This window comes from Sturnus vulgaris, chromosome 5 (assembly GCF_052056855.1).
Source record: "Sturnus vulgaris isolate bStuVul1 chromosome 5, bStuVul1.hap1, whole genome shotgun sequence".
In the NCBI taxonomy this organism is placed as follows: Eukaryota; Metazoa; Chordata; class Aves; order Passeriformes; family Sturnidae; genus Sturnus; species Sturnus vulgaris.
The window spans coordinates 7,756,899-7,774,563 of record NC_142247.1 but is presented as its reverse complement, the minus strand read 5'-3'; the positions used below and the strand labels follow the sequence as shown (position 1 = coordinate 7,774,563).

The 17,665-nt window shown below is 45.3% G+C and overlaps 1 protein-coding gene across 1 annotated transcript; it reads left to right on the top strand.

Moving 5' to 3' along the window:
• The first annotated feature begins 6,511 nt into the window (after positions 1-6,511).
• Positions 6,512-14,043, top strand: KCNJ8 (potassium inwardly rectifying channel subfamily J member 8). Its single transcript, XM_014881489.2, has 3 exons — positions 6,512-6,974; positions 7,213-7,662; positions 11,239-14,043. Exons 2-3 carry the CDS (start codon positions 7,298-7,300, stop codon positions 12,137-12,139), a joined length of 1,266 nt encoding a protein of 421 aa, XP_014736975.1. The 5' UTR covers positions 6,512-6,974; positions 7,213-7,297; the 3' UTR covers positions 12,140-14,043.
• The last annotated feature ends 3,622 nt before the right edge of the window (positions 14,044-17,665 follow it).

The following is a 17,665-nucleotide window of genomic DNA, read 5'->3' as shown; positions in this document are numbered from 1 at the left end:
GCTCCTCTTGTTTCACTCCCTGCCAGAGCAGGGACACCTTCCACTATCCCAGGTTGCTCAGAGCCCCATCCAGCCTGGCCTTGGACACTGCCAGGGATGGGGCAGCCACAGCTTCTCTGGGCAACCTGTGCCAGGGCCTCACCACCCTCACAGGGAACAATTTCTTCCTGATACCAAATCTAAACCTCCATTCTTTCAGTTTGAATCCATTCCCCCTCCTCCTACCACTGGACTTCCTCACAAAGTCCCTTCCCATCTTTCCTGCAGGTCCCCTTTAAGTACAGAAATTGACTGTGCAACTTCTTGTAGAGTCACAACAGTGCTTCTTAACCTTTGCCTTACAACTGGTGGGTGTCCTTCCCACTCCTTGAGCCGGGTCTAAGGGCTGGCACAGATCAGACTGCTCCCTTTCTGTATGTGGCCTTTCATCAAACTCATCATAGCTCATAACAGCTCATCCCTGCTTCTTCTAAACTAGAAATATCTCACACAACCCTTACTGAGCCCAAACTTAATCGTGCTAGGAAACATTGGAACTTCCCCTGAGCAGTCTGGGGTAGCTCTGTTAAGCCAGGGCCATAAGCAAGGCAAAGTCTGCAGGGAGAGATCTCTGCTTTGTTAGGCCAAGTGATACACACAAGAGGTATCATACGTGTTTTTAAGTTCCTGAAAAAGCTCTTTATTTGCAAGAGTGTGCCTGCTTTTCCAAAATGTATCGTTCAGCTGAAAGAATATATTCTCCAACGCTTCTCAAGCACTTGGACAAGCCTCTTTTAGCTTTGTTATAGCAGAACACCTCTGCTATAAATTCATACACCTCCTTGGAACTCAGTGAGTACCAACAGGCATATAGCCCAAAGAAGTTTGCATCTCATTATATATAAAACCTCTGCAAAAAGCAATAGTATTGAATTGTGTTCCCTTAAAATAGAAATCTAATTTCAAATGTGGTCAAGTAGTGAAAGCTGCTTGAACAATAAGTTGTTTAATGTAATTTATTGTGTTCTTTTTGCTACCCAAAGCAATGGACTGTTGTGCTTTATTGTGTAAAGATGCCAATGCATTCACAGGCAATTGTGTTAATGCATCATGAAAAGCTGAAGGAAATGTCACATAAGCATTTTACACAAATGCTCATAGGAATTTTATAAAAAAAAAATAAATGGAGATATAATGCAGTTGAGTCAACAGCTACCTTTATACTAAAAGCTGTGAACAGGGGCCATGTTTTCATTATCATGTTTACATTATCTAATGTCAGAAGTTGTAGGATATTCCCCTTGGAAGCACTATAATCCCCTGTCCCCAGTGTGATACTGCCAGTTGAAATCAACTCTGAAATACCCACTGAAACCACAGTGCCACTTATAAAAACCTCTCTGGAGCAATGATTCTCCCACTAAATGTGATTAAAAGCAAAAATTAACTCAGCATATTTGCAGCCTCAAGTAGCATCTTTTAAAAGCCTTATTTAAAATTGAAATATGTTATGTAAATTCTCTGCTATTAATTCCATGGTGGCATGTGAAGAACTCCTTAGTTTCTTTGGAAAATAAATCCTTTCAGAGGCAAAACTAAGAGACTATTAAGAAAAGTCTGAAAACAAAACTATAAATCAAATTATTAGTTGCCATGCAAACATCCCAATCATTTCCACATTGGTTTTTTTACTGCTCTGTTTTTTCTCCACTAGAATTGACCTCTGTGCAGAACTGTGGAGAAAAACTACCAGGTATTCAAATGATGAAAATAATTGTCATGAGGCAGAAGTTCGCTGAGTTGTACAAATTAGCAACTTGCTGATGCTGTTTTGTTTTGGCAGGACAGCTTAAAGTATTGGCTTGAATGAAGCCAAGAAGCTTCCAAATGTAATCTGTCATGAGAAGAGAGATTTTTAGAAAATCTATTTACTACATCTACTATTCATTATTCACTATTGATAGCATTTGTCTGCTGCTAGATACTACCCATGCAAACAGAACAGACATTCCTGGCAGGAGCTGCTCATTTCTCTAATATAATAAACCACATTCTGAACACTATAAACAAGTAGTTATTTAAAATATATTTTTAATTTCTATTAGGTGTAATTGTCACTCATGATGCGCAGGATCCCTCCTTCCATTTTCATGGAACATGGGGATTTTCATCCCATGAGCTGCTATATAATAATGCAGCATCCAGCTCACTACAGCACACTGCACATTTCAGTGGCCACTGCAATTCATTCCCATGTATGTATATTAGTCTGCTTTATACCTAAATACATTACATGGTTATACAACCTTTGGATTAAAGGTATAAGTAAGTAATGAACAGCCCCAGCTAGGACTGCCCAGAAGAGTTCCTCATAGCTACTCCCATGACATTTCTTAACTCTCCCTTTAATTTATTTCAGGATTTTCAGGCTATATCCATAAATATCACTTCAGTGTGCAGTAAAATATTTAACCATGTAACTAAGGAACTAATGCAGCTTCGTGTAAATGACATGGTCCAGAACCACCACCCTTCAGGATCACAGCTACAGACGCCCCAAGGCAGCATATTCTTCCATATTTAATGGTTATATGTGTTTTTATTCTACCAGCCACATTAAGCTCTTACTCTTTCAGCAATATGACCATTAGACTTCTCCATCAGAGGCAGGAAGGTGGGAATCTAAGAATCTCTGAGTACTGCAGATTTTCATGGCTGAATCATTCAGATTTGGGGCCATCTACTTCCTCAGGTCCCATCAGAGCATCTGAGATTTGAGGACTTGAAGTTGCCAGATATTGTGTGATAAGATCTGAAGGTGAGACATGGCATCTCCCTTCTGTCACTGGCACAATCTCAATTTAATCCTGGAAAAGCCAGCGAGCTAGAGAGGGGAAGCACCTAAGGGACACCACACTCTAGGAACACAGCTAGAGGCTCACTGTAACCATGTTCAACCTACCTATAAAAACTGATTTACAGCCTCCTCATAAATTATGGCAGGGGAAGCAAGGAAACAATCCCAAACTGGGGTTGCTCTTCCCAGAGCCCAAGGATAAACTCCAGGAAAAGGCATGTAATGAACAAACTTCACTATACAACTTACATTGGACGAGGGGGACTAGTTACATGTATTCTGCTGATAAAAACTATTTTTGTCCTGCTGCTCTTGCATAAAACGGGGGGGGGGGAAAGGAGCTGTTTCAGGATAACAGATGCCCTTAGTTTGCAGTTTCTGCTCTTTCATGTTTGATGGATGTCCTGCCAGCTCATGTAGGGAAGAGTTCACCCACACTATCCGAATATGGCTTATCAGCTTTGTGTGTCTGTGGAAGCCTCACTCTAAGTGCATGACATCTCTGGACGCCTGCAAAGTCATCCTATCTCTAAGCTAAGATTAGAATTTCAAACAAAACTTATTACAAAGCAGGATTTTCTGAAAGGGCTGGACTCGGCTATAATGTGGAAATTTCAGATTCATGTCTAAGTGCATTATTTAATCCTGTTTTTTAGATAGGCATAATTGTAAAGTGATATTTACCATAATATCAGTAATGCTTGTGGGTGGAGGGGAATGAAACAGCAAGGAGACACATGAAGGGCCATAAGAAAACTGGACCTAAAACTGCCATCAATTCTGATCATTTTTTTTCCTGAAAAGGCTGTGCTCACAACACTCAGACACTCTGTTCCTTACCAAATGGGTTAGGAGACGTTTTGGGAGATTTTCCCAGCTATTACTTAAATCTCAGACTCAAGTGTGCCTGTGGCAACCAAGCAAGTATTTAAAAGGTCAGAGGGGAAGGGTTTTAGTAGCTGTCACTCTCCAGAGCATATTCATACACTGGAACTTGGGGAAATGGATGCTGTGCTCAGAATTATGTCTGGAGCTCCTGATCCTCACATCCCTGCACTCACGGCCTGGCAGGCTTCCTCAAAACTCATCTCCAATAGAAGTGAGGAGGAAGGCAACCCTTCCAGTATTGAACAGGCAGAGAGGAAAAGATGGGATTTTATGAGCACTTTTCCTGCAATGCCTGATGGTGGGTGAAAGGATCAGTTACTTTTGTTCAGCCCCACTGAGGCTGTGCCAGGACTACTTGTGTGTGTTTGATGGATCCCTTCCTATCTCAGCTACAAGAATTCCAGCCTCTGCATGGTGCCCAGTTAAGGGGGAGGAAACCTCCAGCAAATTTGTGAGGAGCACGTGGGCCTGAGAGCTCACAGGGGACTCCCAACAATGCCAGTGCTGGCAGTTTCTGTCCCACTGGAGTAGCTCAAGCAATGTTGCTCCCTGCTCCCTCTGGCCTCAAAGATGGGTTTGATCCCTTTTTCTAAACTCGCTGCTAATCCACACACTGTGTGTCACATATTTGCACTCACTACCAGCAGAGATGGGGTGGGGAGCAGAGTAGCAGCTTGAGGGGCTGAGTGAGAAGGGGATGAGGCTGAAAACAGCCACACACGTGGGTTATGCTCTGAGGTGGCAAGTAAATAAAGCAACATTTCTTGGGTGTTTCTGTGCCCCTGATTACAAAGCTGGGGATTTCAAGAACTTCAGAGGAAGGTGTGCAATTGGGCATGTGGCATGAGCTAATTTTTGTCAAAAGCAAAGTCATACAATTCAAGAATCTCATGAAGAAGTGAGGGCTGGGAAGTGTTCCATGCAGTTCCCAGACAGTTACTTTTTGAGTTGCACCTAGCAGCCATACTGGGGAACATCAGTCTTGTTTCTAGCCCTAGAAGAGAACAAATACTTCACAGCAGTTAAATGGGAGAAGGGCAGAGGAAGAGAATAAAGAAAAGGGGAAAAGGGAAATGGAACAGGTTTTTTCCATGTGTATTAAACCAGTTATCTCCAATAGTTACATTCAAGTGAGATGAACTTTTGGAGGCTGCATGAAATGAATGAGTCAGCCTCTCTAGAGCTGTCTCTGCCACCCCATTTGTAGAAGGATCATTTCCCAAGTTCTCTGAAGCCTGGCTCATGAACACATCAACAATGCTGACACTGCAGATACCCACCCAAGTGACTTTGTGTTTGTACTCGGAGTCTGGTAAGAATCTAAAGGTGTTTGGCTTAGACCCTGATTTTTCACCTTCCCATCTGCCTAAAGTTAATTTCACACATAAATATTTAGCTAATTGCCTAATATGACTGGGGCTTTGTGTCTGTCTCTCCTCTGGCTACTGGGTATGTGGTATTAGCAAAGGCCAGTGCTGGAGAAGTTTCCAGGAACCACTCATCTATTTAAAGTTAAGCACGTGCATGTGTTCAGCAGGGTGGATATCTTCAAGCTGAGGATTACACTGCCTGTCAAATGTGCCTTCTCAGTTTTTCCAAGTCCGAATATGCTTAAACCCTTCCTGATTGCAGAAGGCCTGTCAAGCTTTTCCCTAGTTTCCCTAGTTTACAGAGTGGAGGTATGTTGTTCTATAGGAATTTTATACTCCACAGGTGATTCACTTGAGTGACACACAGAAAAGTTTGGAACCTCCCTACCGTACACACACACACACACACACACACACACACACACTTTCTCACACTCCTTGGATACAAAGGAGTTAATTTGACACAATCTCTGCACTTTGCTTCATAAAAATCTAAATTTAGATATTTTCATGAAGCTGATGTACTGTTTATTCTTCCCATTACAAACCCTAAGACTTCAGGACCAAAAAAAAAAAATAATAAACCAACAAAAAAGCTGCAATTTCCAAGAATGCAAGTTTCCATTAAACACAAGAGCCAAAATTGTTAACCTCAACCAGTGGGAAAGAGAAAGAACTTCAGGGATTTCACTGGGGAGGTGGGGGAGAGGTTTTCATTGTAGATAATTCCTACTACACCCATCCCAAATACAAATCCCCATCTGCCAGTGCCCATTGCCCACTGAACATTACAACGGGCCTGATGCTGCTCAGCAAGAGCTGCGACCCGTGAAATGTCTCTCCTTCTTTTCTTGCAGAGACAGGTAATTAAATTTGTCCAAAGCTGCAAAGGTCATGAGATTCTGGCTTTGGTCCCCCAAACACTTACGCACAAGCCTCGCTTCCTCTGTCTCAGCCAGATTCGAGAGAAGATAAAGTTAGGAAGGCACACACTCTTAGCTTGCCAGGGGAAGCAGGCAGGCGGGCAGCTTTGTGTAACTAGCGAAATGGCACAGACCAGCAGTGTTGGCACCTTGCTCCGCTGTTAAATGGGCTGGAACCTGCCTAAAACCCCCTCAACCCACTGTGCACGGAGCGTGTGCGCCCGTGCTCCGCATCTCGACCGCGGCTTACTGCCCCGGCTCCGCATCCCGAGCCCGAGCTCCGCCTCGACCCCGCACCCGGAACCCGAGCCCCGCATCCCGAGCCCGACCCCCGCATCCCCAGTCCCGGCCCCGCCCCGGCCCCTCCGCGCATCCCCCCGAGCCGCCGCCCCGCTCCGCCCGCCCCGCTCCGCCCGGCTCGGCCTCGTCCCGCCCCGTTCTGCGGTGAGTGGCGGCGGGGCCGGGGGCTGGGGGGACCTTGTGAGGCGCCGGGGGGTTAGGCAGCCCTGCCCTCCCCCGGTGGGACGGGCCAGCCGCCGGGGAGCCAGGCTTTCCATGGGTTTGTTCTGTCACCCGTTTGGGGACAAAGTTTGGGAATAAAGGGAGAGTCTCCCCGCTTGATCCCGGAAGGGAAGGAGAGCTGCGAGGGAAAATGAGACCGCCTGCTCCGAGGAGTCTTGTTCCCTGCCTGCCGCACCTCCAGCTCAGCTCCTTGTGATGCTCTCGGGGAACGGGGCAGGGGCTCCCGGCGGGCTGCTGGATGCGCTGTGGGGCTGCAGCCGTAAGGAGGGAGTCTCCACGCTGTCTCCGCAGATTAACTTCGGCTCACAACACAGACGTCTGATTCTCCAGATCCTGAAGGATGCGAGTAACTTAGTGCTTCGTATTCCGGTCCCCATCTGAGCACTGCTGTCTCCCGGAGAAACAGCCTGAGGAACCCAGCTGGTGTCTGTCACGGTACTTTATACCGACTTTGTGAGACTGCTGTGCAGCCTCCCTTCCTGCAAAGAGTCTCCAAATAGCATCTTTCATTTCTGCTCCGAGCTGATACCGACTGCTCATGTAAAAATTATGGTCTGAGAGAGGGAGGGCACTGTTAGAACCAGCATTTAATGTAGTGGGGTTTGGCAGGGGCCATCTAATCGGGTCTTCTTGCACAGGTGACAGCTCTGACCAGGTTCTCTCTATTTTGCAGGGTGAAAAGTGAGCCCTGCAGAGACTTGCTAGAGGAACCACCCTCCCATTTCGCATCTCGCTGAGTGGACTATGGTGGCAGGAAGATGTTGGCTCGCAAGAGTATCATCCCTGAAGAGTATGTGCTGGCACGGATCGCTGCCGAGAACCTGCGCAAGCCGCGCATCCGCGACCGCCCGCGCAAAGCCCGCTTCATCGCCAAGAACGGCGCCTGCAACCTGGCCCACAAGAACATCCGCGAGCAGGGGCGATTCCTGCAAGACATCTTCACCACCCTGGTGGACCTGAAGTGGCGTCACACGCTGGTTATCTTTACCATGTCCTTCCTGTGCAGCTGGCTGCTCTTTGCCATGATGTGGTGGCTGGTGGCCTTCGCCCACGGCGACATGGACCCGAGCACAGAAAATCCTTCGAACAGCACAAAGTGGACGCCGTGCGTGACATGTGTCAGGTAAAGTAGAGTTTGGTGGGATGAAGGAAGGGGGGGGACAGAGCTGCCTGCTGTCCTGGTGTTGTCTGAAGTGCAGGTTTTGGTTTACATGAACTGTTGGGTTTGGTTGAGACAGTTGAAAAGGGCAGTGTTTTCCTCTAGATTGCGTAAACTCAGCAAGCCTCCCGGGCTTGGAAAATACTGTACTGTAGATGTCTTTGATTCCTTACAGGATCTGAAAGAGAGGGAGACCTGCTGCTTTTCATGTGTCTCCACACTCTGTGGGTAACTCGATTGCCTGTCGAGATAAGAGCCTGCTGCAAGAGTGGGTATGTGTTATATGTATTGTAACGTTGTCTACGGCAGCGGGAGCATCCCCAGCGCCACGTCGGCCAGAGGTGCTCCCTCCAGAGCAGTGCCCCAGAGGCAGGGAACCAGCTCTGGGTGTCAGGCAGGGCACCAGTCAGAGGTGCCAGGAAATGTGTCCCTTAGGACAAAACTAAGTGTGCTTCAAGATGACTCTCATGAGAGTGTTAAATATGCGAGGCTTTGAAATACCTTGGTGAAGCCATAGGCCAGCAGTTGGACAGAGGAACACTTTCCACACTGTGCATTTGTGTCAGAGAGTGAAAGCTTAAGGGATGACTGGATTAAATGTCACCTGTTGAACTATTTTACTCTTTGTCACCAAAGCCATGACAATTGTCAGGGCACTGATAAGCTGACACAAACATAAATGGAAGAAAAGACTGAATTGCAGGTGGGGTAAGCCATAAGATCACTTCAGGATCTCATCAATTAAATCTGCTTTTTTAGCACTAGGTTTTTAGGTAGTAAGTCCTGGTTCTGTACCACCAGGCTGCCCCAGATCACCTGCCTTTACACATTGAAATGCTGCGAGGGTCTGGGGGCTTCAGGGTGCTCTGAGACATCAGCAAATCCATTTCCCTTTTCTCCTTTCTCCCACAAAGTCTTGAGGTACCTCACCAAGTCTGAAGGGACTTCGTATCTGGCTCATGAGGTAGCAGAGATTTAATTCTCCCTTTGTTTTGACACTTTTTTCTCTAAATGGGGATTTCCCAAGTTAAAAGAAGAGGGGATATTTCCAAGCTATACTTCACTAGGTTGGGGGGAATTGGAGCAGGGGTTGCTGTCTTATTTCTTTTCTGATGTCTGGCCACAAGCAGTTTCCTCTGAAATGAGATGTCATGACCCAGCTTGCACCCGCAGGAGCATTACCCCCGGCATTTCTGGGATTTGTGGGATCTGTCCAACCAGAATCAGTGAACAGCTACAGCCCTACAGCCTTCCAGCCCTCCAGGGTCAGCTGAGGGAACATCCCTGTGAGTGGCTGGTGGCTCCCTCAGCGTGGCTGCTGTGTCACCCTGAAGATCCTGAGCTGGGGACCAAGGGCTTCATGCCACTGGGGCCAGTCACATCTACAGCCAGGACTCTGCCCCTGTTCCCTCCCATAGCTGCCTGTGGCTCTCCCAGGATGTCTGCTAGGAAGCACAGTGAATGGATCAATAACATTTCAGGTTTAGTCCATGCCAAAGAACACACACACCCCTCCCTTGTGGGGTGTCCAGGCACAGCTGATCCAGCACCCATGGGAAGCCAATGGGTCCAAGCCATGGGAAATCTTTTCCTTTCCTAGGGAAATCTGGCTACCACTTTGGTCAAGGTCATGAAGTAACGATGTGATTGCTGACATCTTAAAGAATGGCAAGTTTTGGGGTGTAAAATAAATTTAGTATTGCAATGCCAAAATCATGACAAATAATTTTTAACCTACTCCCCTGAGGTTTAGGCCCACAGATATTTCAGGAGCGCTTTTTTGGGTAGGTGCCATTACACATTTATGGGAAGACCTGGATTTGGAAATTTTAACCAGTGCCTAGAGCTTGCACAGCTTGCGCTTCATTCTACAAAGTACTGCAGAAATTTCTAAGCCTCACATCTCTTTGCCACAGAAAGCAAACATTATCCAAAAAGGAAAGCTGCTACACAGCTCTGAGGGGAAGGACCTGGGAATGGTGTGATTTGCACTTTCTGTCTCCCATTTCACATGGTTAAAATGCTTTCCAAACTTGCTCTTTCACTTACTTCACTGTTAAAAAGGTGGATTGCTTTTTTCTTTTTTAAACAAAGAAAGTGTATTACTAAGGCAAGTCAGACTACTTACTGAATAGAGTTTTAAGCTGAATTAAACTGACTGAAATTGAATCCAGAAACTTCATTCTGCATGTAACTGAATATTCATGATTATAAGAAATTCTGTGGATTATATTAATTAACTCCTTTGTCCCTGATTTCTTCAGAGTGAAATACAAAATAATATACATATATATATATAAAATCCCTCAATACAAAGGAATTTATTAATGACTAAGAAAAATAGAAAAGGCAAAAAAAGAAAGTTATTTCAAAGATACCTGTGCAGAGACTGGTTGGTTTTCTGAAAGATGGACTTTCTCATTGCACAGAGAATTATCCTTGATATAGCCTATGCTATTTAAATGTGTCCTCCATACCCCAGTGAAATTATGGCTAGAAAAGAAAAAAAAAATTAAAAGCAGATTAATTGAAAAGCAAAGCAAAGCCACTGAATGATTTAGACCCATCTTCATGGACAGGATCTATTTTCCACTGGTATAGCCCTGTAAGCATTGGGATGCTTCAGATTTATTAGATTGTACTGGAAGGATGTATCTGGAAGGAATAAAGGCATAAATAAATGTAAAAGGAAGTTAAATAAATGTAAAAGGAAGTTATACAGAGGATATGACTTTGTGGCTTTTATAAATAATGTATTTTGGGAAGTTTGTGGACAACATTTTGTGACGTCCAGCACCATAGCATTCTAGTGCATTTAACTTAATCCACACTTCTATATCCCACTTCTGTGCTGAAATTTTCTACCTGGTCTTGCCCTGGCAGTGAGCTGAACCCAAGCCCTGGGTCACAGCACAATCCTGATGCCAGGATGTGCAGAGGGATATCATGGGGGCCACTGGCCTCTCTCTGTAGCCTCATCCTACTCAGTCACAAGGTGAGCAAGGGTTTGGGAAGCATCACAAATCTGGGAAAGCCCCTTTTCCCCAGTCAAGAAATTCTGGGTCACGATTCAGGTAGTATGAGTGAAGTGCTGTAGTTTTCCCTGTTTCCTTTTCCTGCACAGGCTGGTGGAATTATCTGTGTGCCAGCTGATTGCCCATGCTTACCAAAACCACCTCTCTCCACTAAGGGCTTAATGGCATGGAGAGGGTGTAAAGCCCAGCAGTTCCAGACCTGTTCAATAAACCAGTGGGCAGCCTGTGCTCCTGGACAGAGATTCCCTGAACTACTCAGGGTCACCCAGATGGTCTTTGAGGAGCTCAGGCACCGAGGTCTTCCCTGCCACTATTAGACATTATACCAGCCACACAAATATCAGCCACCAAGCATGCAATGCTTTGGCTGGTGTTAACAGAAGGCTTATGTGTACTAGAGCCATACAAACAAGTCCTTAAGCTTGTTTCTGGAAGTATTTGTTAACAGCTTCTCAGTCTATGCTCCATGTCCTGAGAGTTAACTGGGTGCAATCTTCCCCTACAGGTCTTTCACCTCCGCGTTCCTCTTCTCCATTGAAGTCCAGGTGACCATTGGCTTTGGGGGCAGGATGATGACTGAGGAGTGTCCCCTGGCCATCACGGTCCTGATCCTGCAGAACATTGTGGGGCTGATCATCAATGCTGTCATGCTGGGCTGCATATTCATGAAGACAGCACAGGCTCACCGGCGGGCTGAGACGCTGATCTTCAGCCGGCAGGCGGTCATCGCCGTCCGCAACGGCAAGCTCTGCTTCATGTTCCGGGTGGGGGACCTGAGGAAGAGCATGATCATCAGCGCCTCTGTGAGAATCCAGGTCGTGAGGAAGACCACGACCCCTGAAGGAGAAGTCATACCCATTCACCAAGTGGATATCCCCGTGGATAACCCCATTGAAAGCAACAACATTTTCCTGGTGGCTCCCTTGATCATTTGTCATGTCATAGACAAGCGGAGCCCTCTTTATGATATCTCTGCTTCTGACCTGGCGCTCCAGGACCTGGAGCTCATCGTGATACTGGAAGGGGTTGTAGAAACCACCGGCATCACAACACAGGCGAGAACGTCCTATGTGGCAGAGGAGATCCTGTGGGGTCACCGCTTTGTGCCCATCGTCACCGAGGAGGAGGGTGTGTACGCTGTCGACTACTCCAAGTTCGGCAACACCGTCAAAGTGGCTGCACCGCGCTGCAGCGCCCGGGAGCTCGATGAGAAGCCCTCCATCCTCATCCAGACCCTGCAGAAGAGCGAGCTGTCCCATCAAAACTCCCTGAGGAAGCGCAACTCCATGAGGAGAAACAACTCCATTCGGAGGAGCAACTCCATGCGGAGAACCAACTCCTCGCTCATTGTGCCCAAAGTGCAGTTTATCACGCCCGAGGGGAGCCAGAGTGCCTCAGAAACGTGATGCACAGCTTTGTGCCAGGGCACTGGGCTTCAGAAAAAGGAGGCACCTGTGGTGTTTTGCTTCAATTTCCTTTTACTTTAAAAAAACAAGAACACACTGAAGAAAAGAACCGTGCAAGAACTATTTATTCCATTACTTACTGAAAGCACCACCTAATGGCATTAGAAAACACCTTAGCACTTAGTGTATGATTAATAAAAATGGCACGTACACTAAAGAAAACACACTTCACTCATGTAATATAATGTGTATTTATACTTGTTTTAATGGCATGCTGATTTTTAATCATATTTTTCCTATCAAGCATCTCTTTCTTATCTTCTGCTGGCTGTCACAAAATGTGGGGCTGTTCTATGCAAGTGAGTGCTTCACAAAACTTCTGTATTCAACAGCTCCCATGGATTTTGTGCATGGCATTTGGATATTGATCTTTTTGTGTGAATTCCTTGTCCTCTTAAAGCGAGTAACTAAATTCCTCAAGGATTTCACTGGAGAAGAGCCACCATTTCACCTTTGGTTTCCCAGGATTTTTCTTTTTTGTTGGTTTTTGGCAAGGGCATTTGGAGAGAAAATTCAGGTCAGGTGAGTGACCTGTCCATCCTACAGGAAAGCTGGTGTCACTCCAGGCAGGAAAACCAGTGAAACGATGGAGTGCTGTTCCTCTTCTCAGGGTGATACTTGGCTGCAGGACAACACACATCTTAGACGAGCTGTAGCCCTAGCTGAGAAATCCCAGTCCTCCTGGCTGCCCACCTGGGCATCTGTTTCACTGAAATTATTCACGCTGGAAAAAGCAGGTGCCTCTTTAACATTCTTTTCATGATGGAAGACCAAATCCTGTTTTGTTTTGTTTTCTCTGATAGATTCATACATGGAAGGAAACATGTGTACTTGCTTCACTTACTTTTCATAGGATTAAGTCTGCTTCCTCTAGAAGAAGGTTATTTTTTGCCAGTAGGAACTCATGAATGGGAATGAGAGGGAAGCCTGCCAATAATATTAGAGATAGTATTTTCAAAACTATCTGAATGCTTTTCAGGGGGACTTGGGTGCTGCTGCTGAATTCCTGTTTTATAACAATGCCTCACCTGTGTTCATTATATAACCTAACACTGAGAATTGGTGTGAAGAAGCTTTCCTCTTCAAATTAAAATGGGCATTTGTTACCTGGAGCCTTCCCAAAAATGTCATCACAAGTTTTTCTACAGGAATACATAAGACAACTGATTCTGTCACATTTGGTAGCCTAAATTGATACATGGAATTTTTTCCTGTGTGAAAAAGCATAACTATGGATAAGTTCCCATTCAAATCTCTTGCAGAAATTGTCTTATGTCCGTGGCTTGAGAGAAGTACTATCCTTGTTCTGACCCTCCAAGCCACTCAACCATTTAAAGTTTGCTTTTTCCTGTAAGGTGAAATAGTCAAAAGCAATGCTGGATTTTCATTCTCTTTGGAAGTAGCTCATCAGCAGTTGTTGGATGGATGGTTTCAGGCTTCATGAGGTGTTGGATGGTGGCACAGAGGGGCATTGCTTGGAGTTGTGGACTCCCTGCATTTGGAACAGGTGTTCTCCAGAACAAAAACTGACAAAATACTTCAGCTGAAGCAGCAGAGGAAACCAAAGTTTCTGCTGAAAGCATTCATTCCCTGGCTTGCCCGTTAATGTTCTGGAAGGATGGATGGTGAACATCTGGAGAAATTAATCTACCCGTTGTGTGTGCAAACAATGATCAGCTACAGCTTCCAAGAAGAGTCGGAGTGAAGCACATACAATTTGTCTCTGTCCTCCATTTCCAGGACTGTGAATTTCTCTGAGGCTGTCTGTTGGATACATGGTTAAGTCAGATGCTGTGCAAAAGCAGGTTTTATACAAAATAATAATAATAAAAAAGTTACAATAATGTCTTGGTTTGAAAGACAGGTGTCTGCCAAGGAAGGCAGGAACCTCCCTTGGAATGGAAAAAATATGACCCCCTTCCCTCTGAATTATTACAACTTTGAAATTAAGGGGCTTTCAGGCAAAGACATGGGGAAAGGAATAATTCTTTACTAGTATGTACAGCAAGGCAAACAAACAAACAACAGCAATGGGAGCAACACAACCAGAAGCACAAACCCAGTCCCAGCCTCTCCCTTTCCCCCGGTGCAGTTCCGGGCACAGCCAGCAGGGGCGCTGCTGGCTGCCGGCCGGGCAGGGGTGATGAGTCCTCCGCGCCTGCAGGGGGCGCTGTGGCGGGAGCTCGGCCAAGCCTCCCTCAGGCAGAGAGGGCGCAGCAGGAACGGCGGAGCAGCGGCTGGGACAGCAGGGATGAGCAGGCACCAGAGTAGCAAAGGAAATGTGTCAGAAACTCTGCAGCTGTAGCAGGGGTGTCCTGGCAGGCAGGGAGTGTGGGTTAGAGTGTAGCAAAAAAAGCAGCGGGGCTGGGCAGCCGGGCTCCTCCCACAGCAGCTGCGGCATGTAACCAGGAAGGGAGTGAGGGTCAGGGTGCTGGGTTTTTCCCCTGAGGCACCCAAATAGATGGTGAGGGTCCCTTGCAGTCAGACTGGGTGTTAATAGGGTCCCAGTCCAACAGCTGTTCTTATGAGCAAAGGTTCACCCATAGTAGGAGACACAAGGAAGGCCAAAAACTCCATAGTGGCAGCAAATCCTCGGGGCAGTGACTGCAGACCGGCTGTGCCTCCTCCGATGCCGAGAGCGAGAGAACAGGAGGAGCCCAGCCCAGCCCAGCCCCAAACCACCCAGCCAAAATCTCATTGTATCTGCGTCCTTCCAAAGAGAAATCCTCCCAGGTAAGACAGTAGCCAGCTGCACACTTCACCCACCTTTTTTGCCTCTCTTAAGTACTGGTCGTTATTGTCTCTTAGCCACAGATGGGACAAAATTCCATGAGAGAAAGAAACAAAAGGAAAAATCCTAACCCCTAACAAATATTTCTTCCATCTCTGATTTTTCCCTATTCCTTTCCTCTTTGTCTCTTTGTATTCTTCATTCATTCTTCTATACTCTTGGTCCTTCCTGTATCCCAGCCTTTCCCATGGTCCTTTTGAATAATAATTTTACATTACCTGTATTACCTCACTATTCTCTCAGTATTTCAAATAAACTTTTTTTTTTTTTCTTTTTTTTTTTTTTTTTTTTTTTTTTTCCCCCAGAACCATTTTCTCCTTCTAAATTTTATTTAATCTTCATGGCTGTCTCTGCTTCACATGTAATACACTCAGTTTCTTGGAACACTACTGCAGAGATATTGGTATTTTGAAGTGACACTAAGACACCTCAGCCATATGCCAGGATGCTGAACAGATAAACAAGGCAGAGGTTTGTGCCATGAATGTCATGTTCATATGTGCTGTGCTCCTGCTCTGTGCAGAAAATCCTCCAGGGCAAAGGCCCTTTCCTGAGCAAGGTTTGCAGTCCTGGAACAGGTCAGGGACAGGCAGCCAGTGTGGAGAGCAGGCCTTGGGCCTGGGAGCTGCTTTCCTCTCTGAAAGGACAGATTTCAGACTCGGCTTTGCAATATCACTGCATTTCCTTTAAAACCCAGCTATGCCTACTGAGAGGGGATCAGCTGGCAGCACCACAGCTCAATATGTTTAATTATTTATTCTCCCTGGCAACTTTATCAGAAAGGGGCTTTATTTTAAATTTGAAGCTTTCGTTTGTAACTCAGACTAACAAATCAAGAATGATGGTGAGATTTATACCAAATAGTGCTGACAGTTCATGTTAGCAGGTAACCATCCATCTCATTGATAATAATTTAGTAAACTAGATTTAATAAAGTATCAACATCATCCCTTCACACTTATTTGTGCCCCTACCATTCCCATCCTCTGCAACATGGTGTAACTAGAACTGCATTACTTGACATCGCTTTTTCTGTGTATTTAATATGCTTTGGCTCTTTGCAGCCTACCAGAAGAGTAAAACTGTTTTCTAAGCTTATAAAAGGAATTATAAAATACTTCCAGGACAGGCATAATGTCTGGGATCGCATTTTATTTTTTCTTTCTAGCCTTCACCTAAGGAGCTTCTCTGTTTAAACAGAAAAATGGCAGTGAGAGTCTTTGTCCTTGTTTGGGACACCCAGAAGATTCAGAGTTACTGTGGTGGGGACACAGAGCAAACAAACACAGACAGTGCTTACAGGGGATATAAAAATTAATGCTTCGGGGTTGAAGCCAACATCTGAGTAATAGGATCTGGAGGAAACTTTCCCTGTTGGCAGCTGATTCTGTGGCTGTCACCTTCAGGACTTCTTGCGCTCTCTTTTGCAACATCTGGTGCAAGCCAGGGACAGAAGCAGGAGCTTGGCACTGGAAAGGCCGTGCTGAAAGCCACACTTTGACCCTCTCTGCTACTCCTGGCATCACTCTGGCCTTGTAAAACAATTCTGACCTTGTCAAACAGTTCTGCCCCTTGACAATTTCTTCATGAGCATGTTGTCCCACAGCAATCTGCCCTGGCTGGTTCTTTCCACAGAAGGGTTACCCTTCTTTCTGGGCTTTCTGGGGTACTCAGAACATTGCAAAATGAGAGCCAGAGGAATATTCAGATTTAATTAACACCTCATGTGTGCCATACCTTTGCCCTAAAGCCATGTGTCGCTCCAGGCCAAAGTGTCATTTCAGAGGCTTTGTCTCACAGCCATCAGGAATGAATTTCATAAAAGCCAGAGCCTTTATCTATACTTTATAAAGATCAGGCCAGGAATCATGCTTTTACTTGGCAATCTGGAAAGCAGTATGGACAGGCTATTTTTTCTGATTGAAAATAAAAAAGATGGTTCATTCTCCACATCTTTTTTTTTTTCTTCATAAACTAGAGACTGAGGACATTTTGTGAAACCAGTTTCCAAGCACTCCAGTGTTTATTATTAGCAAATGTTTTTTGCTGCAAGCTGCAAAAGTCATTAATCCAAGACCAGAAAGGAGCTTTGACAGGAGAAAAAAACATTAGATAGCCAATTAGATATTATATGATGAAAGGAACAAAGCTTTCATTATTTTCACAAAAGATAATCTCTGCTGGGCCTGGTGTTTTCAAGACACTGATGGGGCTTGCCTGAATAGCCAGGAGAGTGAACTTTTTCTTCCCCACATGCTTATATTGAAATATTTTTTCCCTATATTTGTGACATCCAGACTAATCTAAGATGATAGGCAGGAATTTCTAATACCCTTAGCATATTAATAATGCTTCTCAGCCCTATCTCCATGAACTGTGTTTTCTATTTTCCCTTAAGAATTCTTTGAACTTAAAGAAAAAATTCTCATGTGATAATTGGACAGTAAAGATAAAATATATTCATTCTCATATTCCCTGATTGGATGCTGAAGAGAGATTTAGCCTGCAGAGACAAGATCAGTGCTTGCTGTCCATGAGAAACAGCGACTGGGATTGAGGCACTCAGTCAGGACACATCACCAAGGACTTGGATTAAAAGAAATATTTTAAAATAATAAGTATTCAGGGGGTTTCTGGCAGAGGACTCTCGGAACACTGATGAGTTATTGTCTAGC